This window comes from Colletotrichum lupini, chromosome 10, assembly GCF_023278565.1.
Source record: "Colletotrichum lupini chromosome 10, complete sequence".
Lineage (NCBI taxonomy): Eukaryota > Fungi > Ascomycota > Sordariomycetes > Glomerellales > Glomerellaceae > Colletotrichum > Colletotrichum lupini.
Genome location: NC_064673.1, coordinates 2,742,949 through 2,767,012, shown reverse-complemented (window position 1 = coordinate 2,767,012; position 24,064 = coordinate 2,742,949). Strand labels below are relative to the sequence as shown.

Below are 24,064 nucleotides of genomic sequence, written 5' to 3'. Positions count from 1 at the left end.
AGAGTGCTGTTGTGTACTTTATTACTGTATTTGTATAGCTATCGACATTGGAATAGTTCCCTGAGCTCCATTGACGTTCATGCGCATCATCACGAGGAAATGCATGATGGGTTTAAGAGGACCTATTCCGAGCAATTAACTTTGGATAGAAATCTTCCCAACCGACAACTCCAAGCATCTTATTCATAAGGCTTCTGAGCCACTACACTATGGCTATGCACCCAATCAGTTGCGGGGTCCATTAAATAAAAGTTGTGACCAGACTTACATGTCAAACTGAGCATGGAACATATGAACCGCCTTCAACTCATTTCGCACCTGCGCAAGCATAACCTCCGCCTGGACTTTAGACCAACCCAGGACACCGCAAAAAGTCCTCATCGAGAAGCCCTCGAGCCCTTCCAAGATTTGGATCAAGTTGATCAGTCCCAATTCTCGATAGTGCGGATCCTTTGGCCAAGGTCCTATGGGGAGGATATACTTTCTGTGAACCACGTTCCGAAAATCTGCCGCCCCACGAACCCATCCCTCGAGCTGGGGACCCGGTCGGCTCTCGCCGCCCATGGACGCGATGGTGTCCATGAGCATGTTGTTCCATTTGTGCGTGGCGTGCTCTTCACTCAGGGTGCCGTCGGCGGAGTAATACTTGCCGCTCATGTCTGTGAACTCGGCCCAGCCGCCTGGGTTGAGGTTATCATAGATATTCCTGATCAGTCTTGGGTAGTCGGCTATTGAACCGATCATGTAGCGGCAAAAGATGAAGTCATACTTCCGATCGCCTATCCACGGGCTTTCGACGTCGTCTATTTCGAACTTGACGTTTGGGGGGACCCTGTGTACGTGCAAGGTGTTCAGCTCCTGGCCTGTAAACTTGCATCGGCGTTGCAGGACTCACAAGTCCGGCTGTATAGCACTTAAATCATTCCCGTACACCTAATATGCCCAAACTGCGTTAGTTCGGACTTGGTAATGGTTACCTTCGCGTGGGCTCATTCCATCCTCACGGGGGTTGCGCACCTCTGCATTGGGAAAGAGATCGCCCATCTCCATGGCCCCTGGGTAAGTTATTAGCTCAAGGTTCCGTTCAAATCTTTCCAAGTCAAGCCCGGGCTATCAATATGGCAACTTACAGATCCCCGTTCCAGTCCCAATATCCAAAATTTTACGAACGTTTTGCTTCACAAGCGGCGCCAAATAGAGTTGGTCATCAAGCATTTTGAGCGTAAGGTTGTGTGTCATATCGAGGCGATCCATCTCGTCCTACAAACATCAGATCCCAGTCTGGCTGCAAAGTACAGCAAACAAGAGAATCACTAACGTCGTCGTTTGGCAAATAGTACGCTAGAGAATGGCCATAATCACATTAGCTACCGGCCCAGCCGTGCCAGACGAATGCGTTGCTTGACGGACTATTCCGTACCTCCATGGCGATAAGCATGGTAACGCCGACCAAATTCGACGGGATAAGTGACGGCACTCAACGACGCTGTGTATGTGGAACTACCCAAAGTCAGCCACTGCCTCAAGCTCAAGCGAACAGAGACGCAAGAATAGTACATTTGGTCATCAATCGAAGCGCTGTCATCCGAGATCTACAACACCCAATTAGTAGAAGTTTCAGAGAACACACTAGTTACGAACCATCGATGCGTCTTCTGCCTCCAAATTGTCCGTCATTTCTTCAATTGGGGCCATCACAGGCATACCCGGGGGTAAACTTGGGTTAAAGTAGATGCCCTGCTGGGCGTGCGGCGCATCGTCCATGCTTCTAAAGCAGTTCACGGAAGGCGGCAGGAGCAAGAGAGAAAAGGAAAACAATCCTTGCGTCCAACAGAGGGGTGCGAGATTACATGTACTGAAGGGAGAACCGCCCGTTGGATCCAGCCCGGTCTGTTGGAACAGGCTCAGCCAAACTTGACCCAATCAGGAGCACGCGGATTGACGAGGGTGGGTGCGATGTTGGTTGCATGTAGCAAACAAGAACAGTGCCAAGTGCCAGGGAATAGCACGATGGGTTTTTGTCCTCATTAGGCACCTCGCAATTCGAAGGGAGAAAGCGCATCGGATTCGGATGCATGAATGTCGTCGCGGATTCTTACGATAGGTGTTGTGGCTAATGCTCACTCAGTTGCTTTCCCGGGAGGCACCTAGATTCCCTGGATGCGGGCTTCGCTTCCTTCAGGGCCGCAGCAGCGTTGAAACATAAACTCATGAGGGAACGGATCTTCGAACGATCTCGCATCGTTGGAATATCACGTGAAGAAAACAAGCGTCTGTTTTACAAATCTTTATTTGTTTGGTGGGAGATACGCCTGGCATCAACAACTGAAGCCAAGAGCTCTGTCATCCCATCCACCATATTTATACAGTTGTCTAGTTATCAAACATCGTACACATGCCCAAAACCACCTTCTTGGGAGTTATCTTGCTTCTTTGTGTTTTAAACGCCGTCCCTGGGACCATCAAAAAAAACGCCCCCTTTTTATACAATCATCAACGCCATCGCGGATGCAATCAATCAGAATATGCAATCAACACCTCCCCAACATATTGTCCTTTTCATGCATGAAAAGCATGCCTCGCTTCCGCTCTGCTGCACAGACAAGAGACGCAATCATGAGAAGAAGTATTCACTCTCCTTGAGTCTCTGAACGTCGAAGTCGCCCTTCTCGGGAATCGGGGGGAAGGTCAAAGGAAGCCAGACCTGAATCGTCTTAGGACGTGAGGTCGACTTCCCGGGCTTAGCGAGCAGATGTTGCTTGAAGTGCGATTCTTCCATGTTCTTCAGCATTTTCGTGGCGAATCGGGAGCTGGCTCCGCTGAGGAGCTCTTCATTGACGGCATGAGATGTCTCAGCATCGTTGGCTTCATCGCCAGCACCTGAATCCATCTTGACGTCGGTCTCGTCCGCATCCTCCGAAATCTCACCGAGGCCGATGGCCTTCAGGTCCTCGCCCTTCACAAGGGCTTCGGTAGCCGCCATCTCTTCAAAAATGCTAGCGGGTGTGACCATCTCCTTGGCCTCCGCAATCAGCTCGGGGTCCCCGGAGCGCAGGAGCGTCTGTCTTTTGTGCTCAGCCAGAAGCTCATCCTTGAATGACACCTTCTTCTTCTTTCTCAGGGCTGCAATCTTCTTCTCGACGTCGGTTCCGACATTGATCTTTGCCATGTAGATGGAGCCGCGGTAACGAGCCTCAAACTCGGCAGCGAGACGGCCAACAACATCCTCCTCGTGGATTCTGACGAAGGCGTCACGAAGAACACGGTTCATCGTGTTGACGTCAGCGGCGTGGGTCCAGAAGGAGTCGTGAACAGCAGCAAAGTCCAGTCCAAGCTCAGAGCACTCCAGCGCGGACAGCAGCATGTGCGTTGCATCGAGGGAGTGGATAAAGTTGGGAGGGAATGCTTGCAGCTGCTTCTTGCGGTGTACGGGATCGGAGCGCTCAGGAATTGTGAGGGAGAGATCCTGGAGGGACGTCTTGATGATTCGGGTTCCGCTCTTGCGGTACGGTTGGGCGATGGGCATGCGTAGCGGTGTGGTCCAGACAATAGTGGCGCGGAATTGTGCCAGGAGTTCGTCAGTTGAGGTTCTATTCTCGACGGCCTTGGTCTTTGACAGCACGGGTACGATTCCATCATTCGCGATCCGCTCCAATTGCTCAGCGGACAAAGCCCTGCAAACCCGGCCGCCAATCTCACCGAGCCAGTACTGAATATCGTGAGCACCGCGGAACATGGACGACAGAGCCTTGAAGACGAGAGTAGCCACATAAGATGCAGTAACGATATTTTCGAAGCCGCACTCCTTCGGCAAGTTGGGGTACAGCGAATCAAGCTGCTTGCAGACCTGTTTCTTGGCACCGGCGAATGTGACACCGTAAACGTTGGTCATGACGGTCTGCTTGACCACCTTTCTCGTGATCTTTCCGTCCATAGCCTTCGCGAAAGGATTGCCTCCCTCCGCGTCCTTGGCAATGTGGTCTTTGACAATATTGGCAACGGCAGAGTAGACGTCAGCAGGCTTATCGCCGGGAACGAGGTTGACTTGGCGAGCACCCCAAATGTCACCACCGAGGGCGGCATAGTGCTGAAGACCGTTGCAAGTGCCGTCTTGGTGCACTGGAAGGCTAGAGACGTATTTCTCTGGTTCCGGAGATTCAAGGGCTGCCTTGAGCTCGAAACAAGCTGCAAGACATTGCCAAGGGTCCTCGGCCTTGAGCCACCAGCGGTTGCCATTAAGCGGATTGGTGGCTGAGTCTATGACATTGGCCAAGTTGTCCATAGTGAACGCCGCTCTGTCGTTGAGGCTGGCCTTATCGAAACCGAACACGTTGGATAAGTGAACCTTGAGCCACTTTAGACCTTGCTCGCCGAGCTCTTTGCCCTTAGCAAAGCGAAGAATGCCACGGACATGGTCGGCACCCATATGGTTGAGGTATGTCGGTAGTGGGTAGGCACGACCCCGGAAGTCAATGTTGTGAGGGAAGTAGAAAGTTTGGTTCCTGAAAGCACGGGCGATTTCCAGCTGGAAGTTCATGAAGCAGCGAACGGAATGCAAGCCACCCCTCTCGTTTTCGGCGGCCTTGACAGCTCTGATCCAGAGGATGCGTTCAGAGGGGTCCTCAGAGGGCGCGGGCTCGGGCGGCGTCGGGATATCGGGGTTCAATGCCGGGATGTTTGCTAACTCCTCGCCACTGTTCCAAACATCAAGCATAACGCTGAGAACTGAGTTGTTAATCCGCCAAGGGGTTCTGCCCAGGACATCCAATCCCTTGAACACTTGGTCCATGTCTCCGCGGGCGATCGCTGCTTCGCTGTACAGCCTCTGGTCCTTGTCGCCCTGCTTGATACGAACAAGACTCGCTTTGCTTTCCAAAAAGCCACCCTTGTCGAAGGCCTGCCACGGCTCCGGCTCCACGACCATAGGTAGATGTTTAGCCAGGAAGTCTCCCTGAGGTTCTCGCTTCATGATGTTGACGAGCTCCTTGTTGAGCAAGATCATGCCGATCTTCTTGCCCCTCCTGAGCTGAGTAGCGTGAGAGAACGCTGGCTGGAACTGGCTGACGAGGGTTTTCGTTTCGGGATGCTCCCTCACAACTTTGATCTTGGCAGTCTCGATGAGAGCAGACATTAAGGCCGCGCCGACCTTAGCCTTCACCGCAGGGGGCCAGGCCGCATCGGCTAGCACAGCTTCTCTGGCTTGTTCATCGCTAAACAATTCATTGCTGGCCACCTCTTTTGATGATTTGTCGTCTGCAACCTCCGCAGGTTTAGCCATGACGACCTTTCTGCTCTTATCAGCCTTCTTCACCCTCTGGCTCGCGAGTTGACTTCGAATATCCTCTTCGGTGAGTTTTGCGAGGCCGCTAATGGCGGTAGCAAGACCCATGCCACGGTCGACACCAGTGATGGCAGTGGAACTCAAGGTGCTGAGAATGGTGACAGCGGCCAAACGACTAGGCGTAGAAAGTCTGAAGAAGGGTCCGTACACGCATCGGTCGTAGTCTTCAGGCGTCTTCTTCGCGACGGCCTCGGACTTCTCGATTTTGACCATTTCCTCCTTCAGTCGCGCCTCCAGTGCAAGTTGCCAGTCGTACAAGCGAGAGTTGAGTGATGCATGGGCTACCGAAGTATTGAGGCCCATCTTCTGTAGAGATTCGTTCTCCTCGCGCCATCGCTCTACAGCTGCGTCAACACAGTCGCGCTCGAGGCGGGCTTGGATCTCCCTTCGTTCGCGAAGGGGAAGTGTGGAGATGTCGCATTCTTGAGGGATTTCGTCGAAAAGGCTCAGAGTCTGCTTTAAACTCTTCAGTCCGAAGCCTTTCTGAGGTGTGGCCATGACTTGCGGCATAGGCTTCGCGGAAGCGGAACTCAAAGCTTCACTTTCTTCAACGGCAACATGCTCATCATTGACTTCAGCGGCTGAAGTATCCTCTTCAGGCGCGAGGTTGTATATGGGGCAGATTTCCGTAATGACTGCGAGGTCTTGGTCGCTCAGGATCTCGGCCATCGATAAGACTTGCAAGCCCGCCTCGCCGGGTGCCAGTCTCATGTAGCGAGTGACCAGCCGGTGACGCCTGCTGGCGTCGCGTTCGGAGATAAGAGAGGCCTTGAGCATGCAAGCGATAGTCTCGGCAGTTTGAGGGAGGCCCCTGGTGTTGATGTGCAATTCGTACCATTTGTGAAGGCTCTCGGCTTGTTTCCGGTCGGGATGGAGGCGCAACTGCTCGAGGGAGGCTCGGATGAATCGGTTGTGGAGGAAAATCAAGTCTTCGCCAGGGAAGCTTGGGACAGCAGCCAAGCGCTTGAGAACCATTTGTGCACGATCGACTTTGCCGACACGGATGCAGGCATCGAATATCGGCAACAGTTCGTCCACATCGCCAGGAACGCCAAAGTTGTTTATTTTCCCCCGAGGTTGTTGCGGTGCGTTGCTCTCTTGGAGTACCAGTGGCGAGGCGGGGTCGAAGGCGCGCAGCTCGTGGTATCTCGGGCGAGCCGAGACGTTCTGGTATGCTGACAGGACAGAACTGTCCAGTCTGTCGTAGTTGGAGCTCGCGATGGATTGATGGTCATCTACGGCGGTGGCAAGATTCCGTCCGCCGCTGAGGCTACCTCTTCTGGCCGTGGGCCGTCCATCGTTCTGTGTGCCAAAAAGACGGTTGCTTCTGTCGCTCGCGTTTATTGTCGTCAATGGGTATCTTGGTGTCGGTCGAGAGGATCGGAAGATGGTTGCGTGGTGAAGGGAAAGACTTCTCCGGCTGTTCCTGAGGAGCATCTTGAAAGCTCACGCGACGAAAGGACAGACCGGGGTAAGTGACGTCGTTTCAACAACAGGAAATCTGTTGAAGATCTAGGAGAGGTATCGGTGCATTAAGTATAAGGAGTATGAAAAGAACGTGGCTATATTACAAAGTACAGAGAATGAACCTGATGCGTTGCGATGCTGGGGCGCATACACAGTAAGGCGGATGCAACAGATTTTGGGTGGAGGGAGAAGTTTTGGGGGGGAGGCGGACGGGAGCTTGTCGATAGGAGGCGCGAGCTATCAAAATTTTGCCGTTCTTTTTTTCCTGTCCTTTGACTCGGGCAATCGGGGTCGTCCCACTCCACCCGCCGGGGTGGAATGGACAACGTCGTTGGAATGGAATTTTCTGTCCACTCAAAAAGGGGACGGTGGGGCAGAAAGCCAATCAAACTGTCCATGGATTCTTGAGCTTTGATTCGTCAGTATGACCGTCCAAGCACGTGCACGCATCACCACGCCTGTTAGGTAAGCATGTCTTCAGGTACGCAGACACGGCAGGCGCGCGTCTTATACCTCAAAAGATGGGAGGCAAGAACCACTGCACCGGCCCATACCCAAAGCGCAAATATTCGAGTTACTTGCAATATGCTCTAATGAGGCAACTCGAAATTAAGTGACGTCAGTCATGAATCAACGGCCATTTTGATCGGGAACTGGTACCTTCGAACACGGCCATTGCAGTGCAATTTCATGCCGTTGAGAGTACCTTCCCGTCAGTCAAAGTTCGCGGCTCATGGAGCGACGAGCCGGAAATATGGGGCACTTTACCGGGTGATTAGGTAATACGCCAAAATCTACTTTCGCGCTCCCAAGCCACGGTCCAAGCTCTGGAAGGACGAGAATTTTGGCCGACAACAATTCTTGTCGACAGGAAGCTCCCAGGTTCAACCACAGTCTCCAAGGAGTGCAGGGAGCTAACGCGAAGATGGCCTCCCGACCTGCGTTTACAGCTTTGGGCTGTCTCCAGTGTCGCAACACTGTGTTACGAGCCGTCACTTCCAACTCAGCTACCTTTCTTCGAGCTCCCGCCATTACAACTACCGCAAGCCTGCGACCTCGGAACCTGCAAAGAGCTTTCTCGAGCCTGCCCGAGGCACCCAAGACATCAGGCGAAGTTCCTGCCCATGCAACCGAAGCTGAAGCAAAGATTGGGGAGAACGTCGGGGACCAGGTTGTCAGCGAAAAAGAAGAAACGCCATGGTTCCTCGAGGTCGAGGCGCCTATACATCCACCGAAAGAAGATGTGTCACCGTTACCCGAACTGCCGAGCAACCCACCTCCTATCCTCGAGCCTCTATTGAAGTATGTCTACGAAGAAATGGGACTGGATGACCTTTCTCTCCTCGACCTGCGCGCTCTCGACCCGCCACCTGCTTTGGGACCCAACCTTCTCATGCTCTTTGCAACGTCGCGAAGCGAGCGGCACTTGCACGTCTCGGCTTCCCGGCTAGTGAAGTGGCTCCGTTTTCACCACAAGATCGAGGCAAACGCGGATGGGCTTATTGGTCCGGGCGAGCTGAAGACAAAGCTACGAAGAATGAGGAGGAAGGCGAAGCTACTCGGCTCGAGTGCCATGGTTGCAAAGGGCGGCGACGATGGAATCTCGACTGGATGGATCTGCGTCAACCTCGGTACCAGTGGATCCACATACAGCGAAAGCGAACGTTTCGATTCTCATGGCAAGATGTCTGGCTTCGGTGGACCAGCCACTGGATCTACCATCATTGTCCAGGTCATGACCGAGTCTCGGCGTAACGAACTAGACCTCGAACGACTATGGAGCCAACAGCTCGTACGAAGCGAGGCTCAAGAACGTAAACTGGCCGACGAAGACTCTTCCTATCACAACCGATACGGTGATTTGCCGACGACCACGATCCGAGCGCGGAAACCCAACTACGCAAACACGTCGCAGAGGAGAAACTTCTCCACAAGTCTCTCTCGGCCTTCGACCGACACCGAGCAGGCGGCTGTGGGCGCAAAAGACGCAGGTATTACTCCTTCAGCAAGTTCGAGCCCTGTCACAGACCCGCTGAATAAACATCGCCAGCGAATTGAGAAAATCCGGTCGGAGGGGGAGCAGGTCAAGGTCGAGGACTGCTTGGGGCTCTTGAGAGGCATCTTCCAGGCGCCCACAGCGGAGGGGGATCAGGGCCAGGATCAGGCGGACCTCGCCACCAAGGTTATTGAGACGATGCACCAACGGCAAATGCCAGTCATGGACCACGAAATGCTCACGACAATTATCGAGGCGATTGCAACATCACCTGCGCGAGGCGGACCTGAGCAAGGAAAATTGCGGGGCATTCAAAGTAACTTGGAGTTTGTGATGCTCAAGGGCATGCAATCTTGTCCCTCGGAAGCGCAACTCGTACGTCTTCTCCGAGCGTATGCCATTCAGCGGAACATGGATGAATTTTGGGAGGTTTGGAGTCTTCCCCCACGATACAGCGAACGCAGAGGGTCAGCATTATACCGGGAAGTGTTTCACATCTTTGCACGCATCAACAGGAGGTCTCTGAGCATCGACGCCCTCCGGAGATGTGTACCCGAGATGATTCTTGAGCAGCCCCCAGTGCTGCCAGACGAGACGATCTGGCCCGACATCAAGGCTTGCATCCGTGTCGCCGACCCTAATGCGGAACACATCAGCGCTCACATGGTATCCGGCAGTAAAGTAGCCAACGACGGCAAGAAGACTGTCGAGTTGGAGTTTGTCAAGATGTTCAAGGAGCTCGAGGCGTTGCGAAGGAACGCTTGAGACCTTTCACGTGGAAGCTGGAATCGATTTCCAAGCTAAGATTCAAGGTCCGAAGTGGAATACGTCGACGGGACGGGTGACGGCAGGAGAAATGTTCTTGGCGAGATAGCGCGCCTGCAAACAAGGGCGTCTCTGGTCCGATGGCGGAACTCGGCGCTCACCGATGTTGACCGATTGTGATATCGACTCAGCAATGACGCTGCGGAAGACGCGGCAGAGATGGAGGCTTCACCTCTACATGTACAACACTCAACACAAAAGCAAACTTCAAATGTACCTTACTGTAATAACAACAACGCCAACTACGGATAGACGGCCATGTTACAAAATATCGCACTGGTCTAAAGACCTGCACGAATGGGTAATGCGACTCTGCAACTCGCCTCCTCCGGCGTTGGTGACGATGAAATTCTTTTCAGCCCGCCCGAGCTCTAATCCCAGACCTTCCTATTCGGGAAGTGCTCCGTCTTATCTCTGGGTGAGCCCGGCAGGATTGCGGGGGAGGATCGGAGTCTACCTTATTATCATTTGACATTGACACAATTTTTTTTGGATTTCCCACTTCACCTCGGCACTAATGCAGGTGTAATCCAACTTCAATGCGCCAGCGTTTCCGCCTCAACTTGCTGGAGAGAAGCATCTGAACAATCAGCCGAGCCGTGGTGACACGGGAGAGTAATGAGGAGATGGCATTCGTCAGTCAATCTGCGTCGTCTGAACATGCAGGTTGTATCCCGGCCCCTGGTCCATCACACGCAGACATTTTCCACTCTGACTCTCCGCTCTCTCTCTCTCTCTTTCGCGCCCGGATATCGGCATAGCATGGCAATGTCTGATTGCAAAGCTGTGCAACTCGGATCTTGTCGACCAATGAGCGTCTAGGAAACGCCCTCCGCAGTCTGGATCGACGCTCCAGGTTAACCTTAGCCCGGTACTTATGTGAAGCTCGCGATGCCCGAACAAGCAGGAGGGCCAACACGATGGGGGTCCTGGTCTGCGAAATGCTGCATCACCAACCCAGCCTCCAAGGCCTGCTTCCCGCACCTCGCCTGTCTTGCCGTGCCAACACAGCCTATCTTACTCCCTTTACCGCCTCCATGGAACATACATCGATCATGGAAGTGGACTAATGCGCGCCGGTCTTGGCCACACGTGGGCCGGAAGGGACCTCGAGTCTCCAGAATGCTACATATAACCCGCATCGCTCCCTCACCGTGACATTCTCCTCCTCTCTTCCCGCTCGCCAAGGACACATCTCCCGCCCTTCATATCCATCTTCCTTGCCCTCCTCTTCCTTCTCCCCTCGTCCCTCATTCTTCCCACACGGTAGCAATCCCACGGCACAAAAAGCCATGGCTCGCCTCACCCCCCTCACCCTCCTGGCAGCCGCCGCCCTCCCCAAGGCCGCCCTCGCCTGGGGCTCCATGGGCCACGCGACAATCGCCTACATCGCCACCAACTTCGTCGCCCCCGAGACCAAAACCTACTTCCAGCAGCTCCTGGCCGACACCACGGACGACTACCTCGCCAACGTCGCCAGCTGGGCCGACTCGTACCGCTACACCACCGAGGGCGCCTTCACCTCCACCTTCCACTACATCGACGCCCTCGACGACCCCCCGCACTCGTGCGGCATCGACCTCGACCGCGACTGCGGCCCCACGGGCTGCATCGTCTCCGCCCACGCAAACTACACCAACCGCCTGCTCCAGCAGCCCGCGCTCTGCCTCGAGCAGCGCCAGATCGCCGCCAAGATGGTCATCCACTTCACCGGCGACATCGGCCAGCCCCTGCACTGCGATAACCTCGAGCTCGGCGGCAACGGCATCGCCGTCGAGTTCAACGGGTCCAGCACGAACCTGCACGCCGCGTGGGACACCAACATCCCGCAGTCCATCACGGGCACGGGAAGCAGCGTGCTCGCCGTCGCGAAGTCGTGGGCCTCGAAGCTCAGCACCGAGATCAGCTCTGGCGACTTCAAGACGGCGTCAAAGTGCTGGATTGGCGGGCTGAGCCTCGAGGACCCCGAGTCGCAGGCGCTCGCGTGGGCGACGGAGAGTAACAAGTTTGTGTGCTCTGTCGTTCTGCCGGATGGTCGTGAGGCTGTGGAGGGCAAGGATATCAGTGGCGCGTATACGACGAATGCGCAGCCTACTGTTAGCATGCAGGTCGCCAAGCAGGGTTACAGGTAAGCTCCGTCCCTTGGTCTTTTGCTTGTTGGATGGAGTTGGGATACTAACGTTGTATAGACTTGCCAAGTGGCTGGATGCCATTGTTGCCCAGCTGGCTTGAAGCAGCACGACCGGGATAAGATGAGGTACTTTTGGGTATTATCAAGGATGTGACAAAAGCCAATGAAATTTGAGATGATGAATGATGATGTAGCGGTGCCAGACCAAACAAGATAATCCATAATGAGATGATGGTCACTGGTCTGTTTTGAGACCATATGATGGGCTTGGTGTTTTGGGAAAGGCAGTGATTGTGGTTTATACCAGCCTTTGTGATTGGGCATTGAGCTATGAAGCAGCGACTGGGAGCTTCACTGCTGCTCGACTCTACGACTTGCTCTCTCAAAACCCAGCGCGCTTCTTCGCTTTGTTTTCGATATGAGGAACAGTCCGATGAATTTTGAAATGGATAGTGCCATTATTTACAGATACTTAGCTGCTAGCCATCCATCACCACTCTATTTCGCCTTTCGGGGTGAATGGGGATTGCCTGTGTACATCCCAGCGTGACCTGTCCCAAGCTGATGTAGTCCGCCGAATAATAACTCCATGCTTCATGTTCAAGTGCCGCACTATTAACACATCGTCTTTGTCTCAAAGCTTGGTGCCGCCCTTGATTGTCTGCCGTAGCATGGGCGCAACCTGCTTGCGAGAGCTGGACAGACTCTTCTGGTGCCAGGCCATCCTCCACTCCCCTTCACCAACCTCGTCGAGTCTGCCCTCGCCCCAGCTCTCCAAGCCCAAATCATCCTTGTATGCTTGGTAGAACTTCTTGCAGTATTCGATAGCGTCCTCGTTGAAGGCCCACAAGAGAAGCTCTCTCTGGAACTTGCCACCAGGATGCGACGTCGTCATGATGACCCCGACATCCATCTTCTTCTCCTTGGCCCACTCCTTGAACTCGCCCAGCAGGACATTATCATCGCCGCCAGCCTTGTCGAGTAGGTAATCCAAATTCTGGACAATAGCCGACACGCCCATGACCTTGTGGCGGCTGCTCGCCTCAAACCCCTCGCCGAGATCCTCCCACTGCTTGTAATCCTTTCGGAATACGTCGCGGAATCCCAGCGAGGATATGTCTTCCTTAACGGCGGATATCTCGTCAAAGAACGCGTCGCGTCCGCTCGTAAACTTTTCCAGAAAGGAGACTGCGCTGGTGTCCTTTTCCGTCGTCTTATCCTTGGACTTGAGGTTCGTGGTATCAATCAGGATTGCTGCCAGCGACAGCCTGGCGAGGTGCTCGTCCACGTCGCTGGCGCCGGTCTCCGACTTTGCGAGGTCCTCCCACGCTGAGCGGCAGTACTCCACCACCAAGCTCGCACAGCTTCCGCACTTCTCGACGACGCGGGGCTCGTCGCCCGTGTCTTGGGGGACTTTGTGGTCATCGGCGTGGTGGTCTACGCAGCCGACGACACTGCTGCTGTACTTCTTGGCGAGGTCTCCCGTCAGGGCATTGTGATCGACGAGAACCCATCTGGAGTCCTTCGCGGCGAGGTCTTGAGGTATCTCGTCGAGGGTGAGTAGGTCGCTCGGTTTAAGCTTGGCGTGCGCAAGAGCAGCCGTCATCTCGGGACGGAGCTTGAGGTCATCGCGGGATAGATTCGAGATGGGGATGTGGAGGGTGTGAGGCGCAGCGTGGCTGCGAAGGTAGGCGTAAACGACGGCGGAGCAGAGAGAGTCGAGGTCTGGTTATTGGGTGCGAATAATAAAATCATCAGCTTATTTACACATGAATAGAGGAATGCCAAGCCTCGGGTGTCTCTCGTACCTGCAGATTCGTTGCCGACGACCAACGTCAAGGGACTGGCCCGTTGCGGAGCCGTCAAGGCTGATCTCGCGCTGGCGAGGAAAGCGCCGAGGGAGACCCTTGGAGGCATTGAAACAGAAGAACTATAACGGGTAGGTGTATTGGAACAAGGCTTCGAGCGTCGGTGGTATTAACGCATGGGAAACTGCATATGCAGGTTGCCGCGGGAGTATCAAGAGGCGCGGTCCTAGCAACTTGGAGCTGTTGGTGGTGGTGGTGGTGGGGATGACGTCGGAACGTTGCACAGCGTTAGGTCCCTTCAGCTAAGGTACGCAGTAAGTCTGGGGGACTGGCGGTCCAATTGACTTTTGTGGATTTCAACGGTGAGATGTCTTATCGCTATCTTATCCATAGCGCGGTCCCTTATCGCTGTAAGTTCCCCCCGCTATCGGATCGCGGGGCACTCAGGTACCTTGGGGTGGACGCCTTTCACTTGACTCAACCGCGACCCGCGTGAACCCCACCATCGCCGCGGGACCGCGGTCGGGGCGCCGGCATCTGGACAGCCATTACCTGTCACTTGCTTCCGTGCTTTGTTCTCACGATTCCTTCATCATCTGCTTTGTCCCCCGGCTTGATTGTCCTTCGTCGTAAATAACAACCCAGTCTCATCTTGCAGCAATACTTTGAATCTCATTCACACAACATCTTCATCCCTATCTTGTATATATACATTACTCTAGTCGAAATCAATCAACATGGGCTCTCAACCACCCCGCATCCGCCTGGCCATCCTCGAGGCCGATACACCGCAGCCGCAGACTAACGCCGAGTACGGCGGATATGGCGGTGTCTTCACCGCACTTCTGCGCACCGCCGCCTTGGCCAGCGATCCGCCTGCGCCGCTCGACAGCATCGTCGACCTTTCAGTATACCACGCCGTCGGCGATGATGCCGTCTATCCAGACCTAGACTCCATCGATGCCATCCTCATTTCTGGAAGCAAGCACAACTCATTCGATAACGACCCGTGGATCTTGAAGTTGGTCGAGTTCACCAAGAAGTGCATCGACAGCGGGCGCGTGAGAGTCATTGGAGTATGCTTCGGCCACCAGATCGTCGGGCGGTCACTAGGTGTCGAGGTAAAGAGGAGCGACCTCGGCTGGGAGGTTGCTGTTGTGGATGTCAACCTCACGCCCAAGGGCAAGGAGATTTTCCAGCTGGAGAAGATGGTAAGCTTTCAACCCAGACCTTCCGCACCTCCTATTCGGCGCGAGTGAGAGCGGTCTTTCTTTGGACAAATTATTCACATGTCACAGCGCATCCACCAAATGCATCGCGATGTCGTGACAGAGAACCCAGCGGGCGCCGAGTCTTTGGCATACACGGAGTTGTGCCCTGTCCAGGGATTCTACTCACCAAAGAAGTTCATCACAGTCCAGGGCCACCCCGAGTTCACCGGCCCCATCGTCAGTGAGATCCTCAACGTTCGCCACAAGGCTGGCATTTTTGACGAGGCGATGTTTACTGATGCCATCAATCGCGCAAATATTGAGCATGACGGTGTCAATATCGCTCGTGGTTTCCTTCGCTTCCTTAGAGAATGATGCATCTTCGTTCATAGTTCTTTACCTCAATAGACCAGCGATTGTTTTGGATACCAATCTCACTCCCCCAACCTGCTATGTCTTTTACCTGAACTGTGCAGCAATCCTTCTTGAGCGTGCTTAGGGCTCCTACCGCTTGGAGTCCCTCGGCGCAAGAGTAAGCCAACATTGCAACTACCTCCGTCTGAGAAGGACGGCTGGTATTTCATAGGCAGTTACGGACTACGCGCTCTTCCTTCCCTCCTCTCTTACCTCCTTCCTCAAATACTAGCTACACATACCTACCTTATTTACTCTCTCCATCGTAGACTTCTTCCTTCTCTTTTACAACCTCACCCTTCTCGACTCTTATCTTCTTCAACTTCTCCATATCACTGCCAACCTCGAAACCCGATCCTTCTTCCTCCAACATCTTGAGCTTCTTATTTTCATCTTGCAGTACCTGACACAATTTCTTCAACTCATTACACTCTTCTCAGCACGTCCTCGTCAAAAATATCCAAACTTCAAGAAACCATTGAGCAGGTTCGTACCAATTGCCCTCTCGTGCGCGCTTTCCTTAGCCGAAAGACTCTTACAGCACCTTCTTACTCCTTCGCTTTACCCTTTTTCTCGCATACATCTTCACTTCATATACCCCTCCTCTCATATATCCCCTCCCTCACACAGCTTTTCCCTCACTTATCTTTTCCCTCATACATCTTTTCTCTATCTCTCTCACACACACGTACTATCTTCCTCTACCCTACCTGACTGATCTTGAAGGCTTGGGTAGTTACTGCCTTTCTAGTCAGACCCTGCGAGAGTTTCAAATTCTCACCGCTCCGCAGCTTTACTTCATCGTTCATCGGCTACTTTTCTCTGCCGTCATTTGGTCACTATTCTAAGCCTCAAACCTCCAAATTTCGCCTATATCTTGCACTTGCGGTACTCCGAAGCTCTCCATCATGAGCTGCTTCAAATCTGGAAATGCAGTGGCAAAGGGCGCCAAGCGTCAGAAACAGCCTCTCTGTTTCGACGACGACGACGACGACGACGACGGTCCGGTGGAAGGCGGAGTTCGCCCAGCAATTGCCACACAAGCAGAGCCCGACATTTTCGATGAGTCTATAGAAGACATGATCGAGGAAAGTCGTCGCGACATTCATGGCAGTGGAAAGGCTGCAACTTCGTCATACCATGGCAACAGCGAGATGGACGATCTTTTTGTTTTCAATGATGAGCGAGTTCAGAACGCTGAGATCTCTCATGAAGCCGCTGTACCCATCAAGTCTGAGGAGTCTGACGATGACTTTGATCTGATGATCATCGACCAGGATGAAGCATCATCAAAAGCGCGAGAGCAATGGTCCAAGCCACGAGGCCCATGGACAATTGATCTTACTCCATCGTCAATGGTCAAGATAGAGCCGGTCGAGCACACTCATCACAGTTCCATAAACAAGGATATCAAGCAAGAGCCCGGCGCAGAAGCTTCCGCCGATGGAAGCACCTCTTTTCACACCAGCAAGTCTTTCGTCAAGGAACTAGAGGAGAGGAAAGAAGAATTGCAATCGAAAGCACTCAAAGGTGCTCTGAGCACGGAAGAATTATCGGAAATGTGCCAGATCATCACTCAGCTCAGCCGGGCTCAAGAAGAAGTCAAAATCAGCAACAACGCGCCAACGGCGGTACCCTTCCCTGCAGCCAATATGGATCAAGCATTAGTTGAAGGCAATGAGAAGAAAGCGAAGAAGAAATCGAACCCTCGCATCAAAAGTGCGGCAGAGTACTGGGCTCGACAGGAAGAGAAGGACCGCAACCGCGATGCGAGAGGACAGAAGAGATCCGGGGCATCTCAGCGCAGTTCACACGCTACCAAAAGCGCGAGAACTCTGAAAAATGCAAATACTGCTGGAGATGAGAGAGAGAACAAAAGAATTGAGCGCCAGATCGAAGCGCTGCTTCGTCCAATAGATGCGATCCAGGAACGAGCGCAAGCCGGTGACTTGACAGCTGCGCCAGTCATCATCGCGACCACGAGAGCAGACCAACTGAAGAAAATGAGAGAATCTGCACCTGAGTACTTTGAGCCCAAGTTTTTGGATCGTCAGAAAGGAGAACTTCTGGAAGCAACCAAAGCGTGGGGACCGCGCGCTGTTCGCGCCAAGGACGGCTTCTGGGAGGTCAGAGGCCTGCAGTCTCTGATGCACCACCATCAACTCATTGTTGGCGCTTGGATGATGGGTCGTGAGCTCAAGGGAACGCCCAAACTTCCCAGAGGAGGCATTCTTGCTGACGCCATGGGCTTAGGAAAGACTATCGAGACCCTTTCCTGCATTGTGGGCAACCAGGCGTCGGAGATGCTCCAAGAAGACGGGAAGGGAGCAACATTGGTGGTTGTTCCTTCAGGACAGATGATCAGTCAATGGATGTCCGAAGTCAAGAAGCACTGCGACAAAAAGTTCTCCAAGAACATCATCCATTTCAAAATCGGTAACAAGATGGATATTGAGCAGTTATCTTCCTTCAACATGGTGTGAGTACGGTACTGCAACGTGCGTGCTCCTTGTTGACTGATGATTGTTCACAGGTTCGCTAGCTACCACCAAATCCGGGACAGCATCCCTAATGCCAAGGAGAAGCTTGAAATGCTGAAGAAGATTGTCGACCCAAAAAAATATCAGGAGTGGCTGCAAGAGTCCACCGGCGTCTTGCACCAAATTGAATGGCACCGCGTGGTGCTTGATGAAGCTCATGCAATCAAAAATCACCTCACTCACTGTAAGGAGCTGTCGACTGGTTGTCCAAGTTCACTTGCTAACTTCTGAAATTTGCAGCTGCATTCTCGTGCTTCGAACTCAAAGCCAAGCACCGCTGGGCAGTTAGCGGAACACCGCTCATCAATGCAGCTACTGGTGAGTCTAGAACATCGTCGTTAGATGACAGGAGAGACTTCTCACACCTCACAGAGTTCTTCTCCTACCTGAAATTCATTCGATGCGACGGAATTGAGGAGTTCAGCGACTACGAGAGCGAGTATCGCCCAGGGGTAGGCATTTTTCCTGGAGCAGTAGAAGTAGGTGGAAATACTGACTTCTATCAGACTCAAAGCCGAGTGAAGCATAACAAACTCATTCATGAGGTTATGTACAGAAGGTAACATCACTACCCTGAAACTCCAAAAACTGCAGGCTTATCCATTCCACCAGAACTCAAGGCGATTACTTCATGGGTCAACCAATCCTAAACCTGCCTACTACCAATCCCACTCATCAGTACCTTAGCCTCTCGATGGAAGAAATGGTCATATTCAGGTGAGTGAAAAAAACGCTCCTCAGACACGATGCAGTTGTTGATAGTGGCCAGGATGATGGAGGCCTGCTTCCGTCGGAAAATTAATCACGACATCGAGACCGGGGAGGCTTCGAAACAATTGAGGTGCTATCTCGTCATGCTACTTCGATTACGCCAGGCTTCTACCCACCCCTTCTTGCTCGAAGGAATGATGGCAGAGTATTTCACTCAGCGTGACTTGGAAGCAACTCGGAAACAACTGAAGGAGCTCAAAGGCGGTAGCACTGTCTACGACCAGATCGGCTCTTGGACTCAGAGGCACCATATTGCCAGCGAGCGCATCAGAGAGGTCATTGAGGAAACATACCGGCGCAGCCAGCAACAGATTCTAGATGACAGCAAAGAGCTACTCGACGCTCACGAGAGCCAGACTATAGAGCCAGATCACCGCAATGTCGCTGGCAGAAGTCATCCCCAGTCCAAGGCCGGCGAGAGTACTATCATGATAGCCGATGACAGCGACGAAGTCGACAGCCAAGACGAGGCAGAAGAGGATGAGGATGGCCTGGTACCGGAGAGTTTTCTTCTTCCCAGAGAACAGTCGGAGAATTCAGCGTCCTCGGACGTCGAGGCGGAGGAAGACCGACTCCAGCCTTTCGGTCATAGTGATTTCGGTCTGGCATTTGATATGTCTAAGCAACTCGAGTACCTGGAAAAGGTTATGGAGATGAAGAGGGCTCAGTGCGTAGTTTGTCGCAAAAAGCCCCCGGCGAATCCTGTCAAGGGCAAAGTGAGTAGTCGAACGCGCCGACATAATCTTCTACAGAGTCTACATAGCTAACATGAATCAAAGTGCGGTTGCGTCTTCTGCTGTAGTTGCGTTGTGTCCCACTTCGCACTGAAGGTATGAATTTTCTGCACCCCTAGGATCTTTTCTATTGCTGACTTAGGTCGGTAAAAGAGCAGGAACTGTCCAAAGTGTCGCAGGATCATAGGCCTTCCGAAGCCACTCACGCCATTCGGCGACAACCACGATGGAGATGCAGAGTCTGCCACGAAGGCCCCTAATGATAAGGAGTACGCCAAAGGGTTCGACTGCACCGGATTTCAGCATATCGAGGATGACAAGGACGATAAGCATGCAGTCAGATTCCTGCAAGTGGCAGATAGAAATCCTCATCTGCCTCTTACCTCCAGTGCCAAGTTGACGGCATTGAAGGAGACAGTTTTGAGATGGCAGGCCGAAGCCTCAGACGACAAGATTATTAGTATGTACCCCCTCGCATCTCAATTTCTTATGCTTCCTAGATGTCTGACTAAATTCCTTCTAGTCTTCAGTCAATTCAACGTCGTCATGAAGATCGTCGGCCGCATGCTCGAAGCGGAAGGAATCGACTTTGCCTACCTTAGCGGGAGTCAGACCACCGAGCAGCGCAACAGGGTCGTCGATGAGTTCCAGAATGGCCACAAAATCAAGGTCCTCATTGTGTCGCTTCGCGCAGGCGGCCAGTGTCTGAACCTGACCCGGGCAAACCGCGTCATCCTCATTGAGCTCTGGTGGAACCACGCCGTGGAGCAGCAGGCTTTCGCTCGCGTTTTTCGCATTGGTCAGATCAAGGAAACCCACTTCGTGCGCTTCATCGTCGATACGCCGATTGAGCAGCGCATGCTGCAGTTGCAGGCTAACAAGATCCTCTCTATTGACGCTGCGCTTCAAGATGACACGACCAGGGCGCCCAAGATTAGCCTCCAGGATATAGCTAGCCTTCTCGGCAGAGTCACGATGAGAAACGGAGTCATCGATCACGTCTCGGCTGACTACGATGAGGATGACAGCGACAGAGAATATGATGACGAAAACGGATCTGATAAGGAAGAAGAGGAAGACCTTGAAGGTTTTGTTGTCCCCGACGACGAAGACGAGGAGTTGGGGGGTCGCAGGTTGGCGATTCGGGAGCAGATGGGCTCCCTTTCTGACGAGTCGGAAGAGGAGTGAAGCTCCACGACCGAGAATTACCTCGCACTTGGACCAAGATCAGAGCTTTGAGTTGCGCCCATATGATACGGCGCGACATGATGCAAGCAGCATCTCATTATCTTTTCATTTTCGCGACACGTTTCTGATTTCTACAACATGCATCTTTGAACGCACCACAAGAAGGAGCTACATGTCCGAGGAACATATCCAGCCCAACTTGGACATCCTGGGACACGCCGAGACTTTACGAAATAAGAAGATTGGTCTATTCTGGCAAGGCGATGGAATTTTACGCACCCTGGATGAGGGAGGAGTGCGTGTGGAAACGACAGCTTGATGCCAATGATAGAGGCGCGGAGAGCTTTTTCGTGAGGAAACGAAGAAGCTACAAGGGAGGTCAGAGAGACATTCTTCTAAAACGATGAGCTCAGGAGACATGGAGAACAGCTTCAGCCATCGTCTCTCACATAACACATAGACTGCTTTTCAAAATAGACTTCTCGTATTCAATCCTATTCAATCCTTCGCCGATTCCCCGCGTCGGACACCTTTATATGCAAACTTGGCGTTTTCTTGTGCCGGCATATGCAGTCTTGGTGGACGTCTCACCACTGTCCCAAATATGTCGGCATCATTGCATACTTCGGTCCTTAGCTCCTACGGCGCTAGTGGGGCCGAAGGACCGAACTCGCCGCGCGTGCAGCCCTCCTGCGCCGGAGTTTGTGAGTCCGCATCTCCGGTGCTGCCGATAAATGAACCCCCCACCGCCGAGCACAGCATAGCGACCAGAGTATGTTCGGGGCATTAATCAAAAATTGGTTTAGTGTGATAATGATATCTGTTCATTCAGTTCATGTGGTATCAAGGCGAAAAATGACTACGCTAACGATGTTCTCCTTCCTGCCCGTTGCCGGGCTTCGTCTTTATCCCGCCGTAATTTAGACGGCGTCCTCCGATGTCTGGCCTGCGTGTCTATCCACGGCTTTTCTACGGCACAAAATAGACATGCGTTAACAAGACCCTGTATTGACAGGCTCACAAGTGATAAAAGCACAACCACGAAGGGGCCAGCTTGCTCTGGGTTGTCCCAGCGCATGACGTGGGCGACAAAAGGAACCGCCCAAATGAGTATGTATACAAGTGGGTAAACAAAAAGTAGTCGCAGTTGGCGACGAATCTTGTCGCGAGTCTTTGCCATTCCTGTGCCGTCAATAGTAGGATGGTAAAGAAAGGGAGTATTGTTGTGGTCTATGTCAGAGTCGAGAGAGGTGCCTCGACGGAGGATTGACCAGATGTTGGCGAGCGACTTGGCCCGGGCGCTTGTTGGGCTGCTGGGTGGTTGCCACTGAGTGCTGAAGCTTCCGTGATCATAACGTGTCTGGGCCGGATTCAAGTCGACCGTATCCCGGCGTATGTAGCTTTGCGGAGGAGGCGAAATAGGTTCAAAGTTGGTGGAAAGTGGACTTGTGCTGGCCTCGAATACACGGGGGGAGACATTATCATTGGATTCCGGGATGCGGCCATCGTCCTCGTTTCCATAGCTCGGCCAGTTCCATTGAATCTTCTGCCGGCTGTGGAGAAGCTCAATTTCGGTGGTCATAGTAGTGTTTGTGGAAGAGGTACGTTGCTGATCCGAGTCTTCCACCGAGGTTTCCGACCCGCGGCGTGATGTTGTTTTGGCTGGCACCGATGGAATATGGGCCCACTGCCCATCGTCTAACATATGTGTTGCACTCGCACGTCGCATGGCACTGAGTCGACCGAAACGCCGCATGCGAAGAGTGACATAGATATAGATGTAGGCGTAAAGCGCAACAATGGTGAGCAAGATCATGTAGCGGGGAACCCAGCTCAGGGCGAGTCTTGCCCATTCGGGGCGGGCGGGCAGGTAACAGTACTCCCCGTTGTTGACGTAGCCGGGCCAGTTGATAAACGCCAATGAAGCCATCAAAAGTGGGAAGAATGCAAAAGCGCTGAAGGCAAGACGACGGTGGGGGTACAATCCACTCTGTCGCCCGGAATGCCGCGGTCGGAAGATGTAAATGGCTGTGTGCAAAGCGATAAGCACAACAGCAATGTCCGATGCCTCTATGCCGACTGCGAGGAAGAAGCCGCTGGCTTGGCAGAATGATGACCTCGAGGCAACTGGACCACTCTTGAAGTCGACGATCGGGAATATGATGAACCACAGCGATTTCAGCATGTCACTCGACATGAGCAGCATAATGAGACTGTCAAGTTGTCAGTACAATGCCCGTTTTCCGTCTTGGTGCGAATAGCTTTGTCCAGCGAAGGCAATGCACCCCCGATTGAACGTTACTCACTCATGTCTGAAGCTACGCCTCCTCCTAGAAAACCAGTAAAAGGCGAAGGTTACAGACGCAAAACTCAATGCAGCGGCAGCAAGTGACGTGGATTGAATAATCGTCCACTGGTGATCGGTCAGCCCATCGGGAATGCGGGTATAAGCCGTATCTATACGGCTGCTGATAACTTCGGGCGGCGACGCAGCTGGTGATTGTGATGCACCAATGTTGTCCAGTGCGCGGGGCCACGGTGCCATGACGGCTGTGGTTTCCTGGACACCGGACGTAACCTTGGAGTCGGCGGGATGATTCGTTTTACGTGGGAGGCTTCGGATTCCTCATGATGATATGATCGTGACCACTTAGACGACCCTCGTGCTTGGTGTTGGCGTTTGTAAAGTCGGCGATGAAGCTGCGAATCTGCTTGTATGCCCCTCGATTTTTGTCCTTGTCCAACTGCGGGTATCTGCGATGTGCTCGTTTTTTGACCCGTCATTCAGCTTCCCTGCAATGTGTAACGCTCCCTTCGATGTCCGTAGATCCCCCTCTCGTGATCGGCCGGCCCTTTTCAAGATATTCGTAGATCAGTGGGCGAAACTTTGTTTCCGTGGTGCTTTGTTTGCCTCGATGACCGAAAACAGTTACAACTTTGGGTACAGCGATTACCCGAGCCACGGTCTTGCGGGGGAAATTTCCGGTCGTGTACGGACCAGGATGGAAGTTGAATATTGGATTGGCTGGGAGATACAAATTTCCTTCTTCTCGTCAGATGGCCAGAGGTTGTGGGAGAGGATAGGTTGGTGGTTATAGGGAAAAGGTGATGGTACGTAAGTCCTATTTTGGTAAGCCTTCAGCCTTCAATGAGCAGGGTCTGTGGAATATGAGGTCCGTCCTCCGCCTGGTATCGGATTGTCGCTCAGGAAAGGGCGACAGAAGCTTAAAAAGGGACGGACGCAGGCGAGACATTTGACCGCGAATAGGGGAGACGGGGGTCGGAGGCGCTCAAAAAAGCAAGACAGGCTATTAGCGTCGTGATTTGAGGCTTTTGGGCGGATGTCAGCTTGGCTAATAAACGGGCGGCCAAGGGAATAGGCATCCGGTGCGGTGTGGTGGTGTCTGTGTGTTTGTGCGTCGATCGTGTAATTGGGGGCGTGGAGAGCGGTGAGGGCGTCTGTCGAGCGAGCCAGCATGCTTCGAGCTTTGGCGTCGGTGTGTGGCAGAGTGTAAGAGTTTGGTGGTTGATAGGTACTGCTGAGCCGAGGGGGGTAGACAATAGGAGGGCGTTTGCTACCTATAATCCTCGCTGGTTTGGGGGTCGGCGACCTCAGCAAAACGAGAGACATGAAAGAG

At 53.1% G+C, this 24,064-nt stretch overlaps 7 protein-coding genes across 7 annotated transcripts; 3 read left to right on the top strand and 4 right to left on the bottom strand.

Moving 5' to 3' along the window:
* Window positions 1–264: 264 nt before the first annotated feature.
* On the bottom strand, window positions 265–1,764 carry CLUP02_17980 (methyltransferase; the record flags this gene model as incomplete). Its single annotated transcript, XM_049296884.1, has 6 exons — window positions 265–863; window positions 978–1,055; window positions 1,131–1,260; window positions 1,319–1,341; window positions 1,421–1,592; window positions 1,642–1,764. 6 exons carry the CDS (start codon window positions 1,762–1,764, stop codon window positions 265–267), a joined length of 1,125 nt encoding a protein of 374 aa, XP_049138108.1.
* Window positions 1,765–2,614: 850 nt separating this feature from the next.
* CLUP02_17979 (DNA-dependent RNA polymerase) lies at window positions 2,615–6,778 on the bottom strand (the record flags this gene model as incomplete). Its single annotated transcript, XM_049296883.1, has 1 exon — window positions 2,615–6,778. The coding sequence occupies one exon, from the start codon at window positions 6,776–6,778 to the stop codon at window positions 2,615–2,617; it is 4,164 nt and encodes a 1,387-aa protein (XP_049138107.1).
* A 763-nt stretch (window positions 6,779–7,541) lies between these two features.
* On the top strand, window positions 7,542–12,204 carry CLUP02_17978 (uncharacterized protein; the record flags this gene model as incomplete). The annotated part of the gene is made up of 12 exons (XM_049296882.1): window positions 7,542–7,579; window positions 7,634–9,550; window positions 9,617–9,745; window positions 9,831–9,966; window positions 10,011–10,047; window positions 10,178–10,231; window positions 10,270–10,399; window positions 10,452–10,508; window positions 10,591–10,690; window positions 10,751–11,757; window positions 11,955–12,001; window positions 12,089–12,204. The coding sequence occupies 12 exons, from the start codon at window positions 7,542–7,544 to the stop codon at window positions 12,202–12,204; spliced, it is 3,768 nt and encodes a 1,255-aa protein (XP_049138106.1).
* A 190-nt stretch (window positions 12,205–12,394) lies between these two features.
* Window positions 12,395–13,677, bottom strand: CLUP02_17977 (exopolyphosphatase; the record flags this gene model as incomplete). Its single annotated transcript, XM_049296881.1, has 2 exons — window positions 12,395–13,485; window positions 13,569–13,677. 2 exons carry the CDS (start codon window positions 13,675–13,677, stop codon window positions 12,395–12,397), a joined length of 1,200 nt encoding a protein of 399 aa, XP_049138105.1.
* Window positions 13,678–14,305: 628 nt separating this feature from the next.
* Window positions 14,306–15,154, top strand: CLUP02_17976 (glutamine amidotransferase class-I; the record flags this gene model as incomplete). The annotated part of the gene is made up of 2 exons (XM_049296880.1): window positions 14,306–14,779; window positions 14,867–15,154. 2 exons carry the CDS (start codon window positions 14,306–14,308, stop codon window positions 15,152–15,154), a joined length of 762 nt encoding a protein of 253 aa, XP_049138104.1.
* A 947-nt stretch (window positions 15,155–16,101) lies between these two features.
* CLUP02_17975 (SNF2 super family protein) lies at window positions 16,102–20,426 on the top strand (the record flags this gene model as incomplete). The annotated part of the gene is made up of 7 exons (XM_049296879.1): window positions 16,102–17,672; window positions 17,727–17,917; window positions 17,974–18,051; window positions 18,106–18,185; window positions 18,609–19,220; window positions 19,392–19,698; window positions 19,762–20,426. 7 exons carry the CDS (start codon window positions 16,102–16,104, stop codon window positions 20,424–20,426), a joined length of 3,504 nt encoding a protein of 1,167 aa, XP_049138103.1.
* Window positions 20,427–21,290: 864 nt separating this feature from the next.
* On the bottom strand, window positions 21,291–23,680 carry CLUP02_17974 (uncharacterized protein; the record flags this gene model as incomplete). Its single annotated transcript, XM_049296878.1, has 5 exons — window positions 21,291–21,380; window positions 21,448–22,639; window positions 22,733–22,756; window positions 23,034–23,180; window positions 23,664–23,680. The coding sequence occupies 5 exons, from the start codon at window positions 23,678–23,680 to the stop codon at window positions 21,291–21,293; spliced, it is 1,470 nt and encodes a 489-aa protein (XP_049138102.1).
* Between the last annotated feature and the right edge of the window lie 384 nt (window positions 23,681–24,064).